Source organism: Dipteris shenzhenensis, chromosome 6 (assembly GCF_047967505.1).
Source record: "Dipteris shenzhenensis isolate YYH24624 ecotype China chromosome 6, Dip_SZ_1.0, whole genome shotgun sequence".
Lineage (NCBI taxonomy): Eukaryota > Viridiplantae > Streptophyta > Polypodiopsida > Gleicheniales > Dipteridaceae > Dipteris > Dipteris shenzhenensis.
Window position 1 is genome coordinate 50257145 of NC_141601.1, and position 5097 is coordinate 50262241.

At 44.6% G+C, this 5097-nt stretch overlaps 1 protein-coding gene across 1 annotated transcript; it reads right to left on the reverse strand.

Annotated features, from left to right (window-relative positions):
* Positions 1-265: 265 nt before the first annotated feature.
* On the reverse strand, positions 266-3966 carry LOC147901297 (pentatricopeptide repeat-containing protein At3g03580-like). The gene is made up of 2 exons (XM_087375390.1): positions 742-3966; positions 266-651 (listed from the first exon to the last, which is right to left on the reverse strand). The coding sequence occupies exon 1, from the start codon at positions 3876-3878 to the stop codon at positions 1566-1568; it is 2313 nt and encodes a 770-aa protein (XP_087231516.1). The 5' UTR covers positions 3879-3966; the 3' UTR covers positions 266-651; positions 742-1565.
* Positions 3967-5097: the final 1131 nt, after the last annotated feature.

Consider the following 5097-nt stretch of genomic DNA (forward strand, 5'->3'; position numbering starts at 1 on the left):
ATCCCTGTTTAATGCATTTTAGACCTTAAAATATACTTTTTTCACTCATTTAGCCATATGGATCTATGTTTTCGAACCTTTACATCGCTGCAGAATCTTCAACACAGCCACTGTCGTATACTGGCTTATGACAAAAAATTATAACATATGGAGAAAGCTAACAAACAGTCTACATCCTACAATTGTTTGTGAATAAAATATAATTTTGTTTAAACCTGTCACAAACAAACAATCTAAGAAAAAATCGCAGGCAAAGTGGCTCGCAACAACTTGGATGAAAGCTTCATAAGGTGAAGTCTATCTGTCTGCTACTACAGGGACAAAAATATATATCCAGATGTATGCAGGACACGTCCAAACTGTTCATGCAAGAGCAAACGACAAAGCACTTATCGTAGCTGCCAACAAGGTAAGAATCACCAACTTGGAACTGACAGAGTTAGATTCAGATGAGCACTAACACAGTAAGAACCACAAACAAGGTACAAACCACCAACTCAGAGCAGACAGGGTTATCATTCAGGGGACCCAATATCTAGCCACAAACAAGGTAAGAATCGGAATCTGGTTAGGGGAAACTAGCATCCACATACTTCGTTGTGTCATTGGTAAATGCAGGCTGAACTGCAAGTTCTCTTTCCAGTCTTCTTCCTGCAGGCAGCATTAAGCTTCCATAAGCCAAAATGCAATGGACCGGCAACGTATGAGCCCAAAAAAAAACTGCACAAGAAAAAGACTCACCTGAAGGATGCTCCTTTTGGAGTGAAAAAGTAGGGAACTAGCAACTCATGCTGTCTTGCCATACCACGAATAAAATGGCACAACAAACTCCATTTCTAATGCCATGAAAATTTATGACAATTTTCCAAAGGTGGCAGAATTACTTGCTTGAACGTTTGGGACATGAAAAGAGGGTACTCTAATATGCTAGCTTTTTGGTAAGGATATACAGCCCATGTTCATGTCTTGCTCTAACAAAACGATCCGAGTGTCAGCATCCTCCATTCTTCAAAACCTTGCTGCATCATTCCCACCACCAGCTGCAACATAGATGTTCACATATGGCACATCATTCTCTGGATCCAATTCTGACAGATGCTATGCAACACCATTTCAGAGCTCCACATCACCAAGATATCTTAATAAAGTGAGTTATGCCATCTGAAGGATGAAACGGCACATTCTTAAGCATCTTGTCGCCTTTTGCAGCCGGCCTGACCTCTAAAGTCAATCATGCATACACACTAGGTGAGATGCCATGATCTTGCTTCATTGGAAATAAAGAAAGGCGACCCTCATTTAGCAGCCCAGCGTGGCTACATGCAGAAAGAAAACTGAAAAACTTGATTTTTGTCAGGTATCACTCCTTCATGCTGCTTTTGAATATAAATGTTGATGGTGACATGCTCATAAGAAACCACTAAAGTTTCAGTAAAGTTACACAGCACATTTTCCTTCATGTCTCGAGCTAAGAGAACCATCCTGGATCAGCCTCCTCCAGTCTCTCTACACTTCAGCATAGATCAGCCTGGCTGGTGATTTAGACTTTTGCTACCTCATCATACTCATAATCTTGCTGCATAATCGCCAACACCAGCTGCAACATAGATGTTTGCTAGCATCACATATGGTGCATCGTTCTCTGGATCCAATTCAAACAGACACTGTGCAACACGCTCTCCTCGCTCCACATCACCAAGATATCTGCATGCACTGAGTAATGCCATCAAAGAGGCGACTGAAGGTTGCCACGGCATATTGTTGAGCATCTTATCTGCCTCCTCCAGATGGCCTGACCTCCCAAGCAAGTCAATCATGCATACATAATGATCCACACTGGGGGAGAGGCCATGATCTTGCTTCATGGAAGTGAAGAAATAGCGACCCTCATGTACCAGCCCAGCATGGCTACATGCAGAAAGAATAGTGACAAATGTGATTTTGTCAGGTACCACACCTTCATGCTGCATTTGATTATAGATTTTGAGGGCCTCCTTGCCTTGGCCATGCTGTGCATATACTGAAATCATGGCAGTCCAGCAAACTATGTCCTGGATGGGCATTTCATCAAAAATCCTCCGTGCATCTGCAATCCTGCCACACTTGCCGTACATGTAGACCAAGGCAGTCGCCACCATTGCTTTTGTCTCATGTCCAGTGTTCATTATGTGCAAGTGGATCCGCTTACCTTCAGCTAAGGCTGCACAATTTGCACATGCATCAAGAATGCTGGCAAAAGTGACCTCACCTGGCATTACCTGCTTCCACTGCATTTCCTGGAAAAGTTGCAGGGCATCTTGCCACTGCCCATGCTGAGCATGAACTACAATCATGGCATTCCAAGAAACTTGTTCCTGCTGAGGCATGCTTTCAAACAGCCTTCGTGAATCGTCTGGGCTTCTACACTTGCCATACATGTTAACAAGGGCAGTTCCAACCGCGAGGTCACTCTCAAATCCAAATGTCAGGATGTGAGCATGAATCAGCTTCCCTGTAGCTAGCACATTACAGCTTGCACAGGCATCTAGAATGCTCAGAAAGGTGACTTTGTCCGGTAATACCTCTTCCCTTAGCATTCTGTAAAACAGTCTGAGGGCATCCTTGCCATGCTGGTTCTGTGCATACCCAGAAATCATGGAAGTCCAAGTAAAAACATCCCGATTAAGCATTTTATCAAAGGTTCTCCGTGCATCGTCAAGGCTGTTACTCTTACCATACATGTTGACAAGAGCAGACCCCACTATAACATCTTGCTCAAACCCACAGCTCACAATGAACCCATGTATCTCTTTGACTTCAGCTGATGTTGCCTGACTGGCACATGCATGAAGCATGCTCACGAAAGTGTTCTTATCTGGCATAGCTCCTTCCCACTGCATAAAGGTTAACAATCTGATGGCGTCCTTGTACTGCCCGAGCTTGGTATACCCTGCAATCAAGGCGTTCCAAGACACCACATCCCGCCTTGGCATTTTGTCAAACATCATCCTAGCATCCTCGAGGCACCCACACTTGCTGTACATATTGACAAGGGCAGTTCCAACAAGAACATCCAACTCACAATCGGCTTCCCAAATGCAGGCATGCAGCCGCCTACCTTCTAAAGCTTTGTCCCAATTCGTACATGTAGATAGAACACTAGAGAAGGTGGAAGTGTTCGGGAAAATTCCTTCATGTCGCATTTCATTCAAGAGATGTAAGGCATCCTGACCTTGCCCGTGCTGGGAATATGCTGCTATCATGGCATTCCATGACACAATGTCCCGTTTCTGTATTCCGTCAAATATCACTTTTGCATCCTCAAGACTGCCGTACTTCCCGTACATGTTCACAAAAGCAGTAGCCACGACAACATCGCCTTCGAATCCACTACCTAAAATGCTGGCATGCATTCGCTTGCCTTCAGCTACAGTTTCCTGGCCTGTACACAAAGAAAGAATGCTTGTGAAGGTGAACTTATCTGGACTCACTCCTTCCAGTTGCATTTGATCAAACAATTGAAAGGCAACCTGGTCTTGCCCTTGTTGGGCATGTGCCCTGATGATACAGTTCCAAGCAAAGGCATTCCTCTGGTACATCTTAGCGAATACAACGAGTGCATCCTTCAGAGCTCCACATCTGCCATACATCTGTACGAGGAGGTTTCCAACAAGCACGTTCTGCTCGAGTCCATCTTGAGCAACACGAATGTGGACGCGCTTGCCATCGAATAGTGCCTTCACATCTGCACACCACCGCAAAAGCGGAGCATAGGTAGCAAAATCGATCTGTTTTGGCGGAACAAACAAACGATCTACACGATGCTTCCAGGATCCATGAACCGAAGGCTTTGGATGTGTGACTTCAGAGGCAGTTATCCGTCTTATCACATGACACATCAAAACGGTTCCTGCTTGGACAAATGTGGCATTCCCCCACAACTGCAGAGCTCGAACTAACACGGCAAAATGGGTTTTAAAGCTTATGAGCTTGATTTACATCAGAGTACTGAAATTTTACAGTACAATCAATGAGCTTAGGAATACCTGTAGATGGCGAAAGAAACTCGAAATGTGCCCAGTTGATGATGAGATAAGCCTCGCAAGCTCGAGAAACCAATAGCTCCGGAGTCCGAACATAGTGTGCATGCAACGTATATTATACATAAACAGATTTGCATAGGTAAACAAGTTAAATGATTTTCAATTATGAAATTTGCCTAGTTTAACAAGGTGAATGATATTCAATCATTCATAAGGCTTGCCCCCCATCCAAAAAGCCAAAAAGAACACAAATTGGATGTGCATTGAAGATGTGTGCACAGCGCGAGATGATGAATTGAAACCTAAGAGAGAACAGGAGAGAGAGAGAAAGAAGAAGAAAAATGGGAAAAGAAATAGCAAGTGGAACTTGGACCAATCATAAGAAATCAAACAATTTCTAAATTTTAAATCTCAATTTTGTCGCTTCTTAAAAGTGAGAATCTCCAATAAGAGCTATCCTTCCACGGGCTTAGGGTGGGTTCAGACCAGCCCGCCCGGCACAAAATAGAATTGGAGGATGGCGGTCGAGGATGGTGGTTCACACTAGGTTGCTAATTTATGTCATCGTGTTGACTAGTTATTACGATTGGAGGAGCTGGAATCGGTTGTAGGAGTTGGTCATGGAGTGGGCGGCCTTCATGTGTCAGACACAAATCTTTAGTGTTAGTGCCCGGGCCCGTCCCTCCTATTGGGGTCAACTTGGATGGCAACCCTTCACACCACCTTTTGGAGGATGGCCAACGGGTGGTGTGAACCCAACCTTAGTGGTTTGAGCATGGGTTCAAATCTTCGAGGTTGGTCCTCGTGTCCTAGCTCGTATGTGTGTGTGTGTGTGTGTGAGTGAGTGAGAGTTAACCACAGTTGTGGACCCTGTGCCCGTCGGTCCAAGGCTGGGTGACCCTCAATAGGACCATGGGTGGGTGAGTGTGGGGTGGGTGTGTTTTTAAAAAAAAGGCCCTTTTACCTTTCACCATCAAAGGGGAATGGGCTTGGGGAGGGAGGGAAGCCTATGAATTTTGCACAATAGACAACCAATCCCATAAATCCTTCTTATATGTGAGACCTAGAAATCTCT

Coding starts and splice junctions, on each gene's coding strand:
- LOC147901297 (XM_087375390.1), bottom strand. CDS start 3,878: ATGTGTCATGTGATAAGACGGATAACTGCCTCTGAAGTCACACATCCA.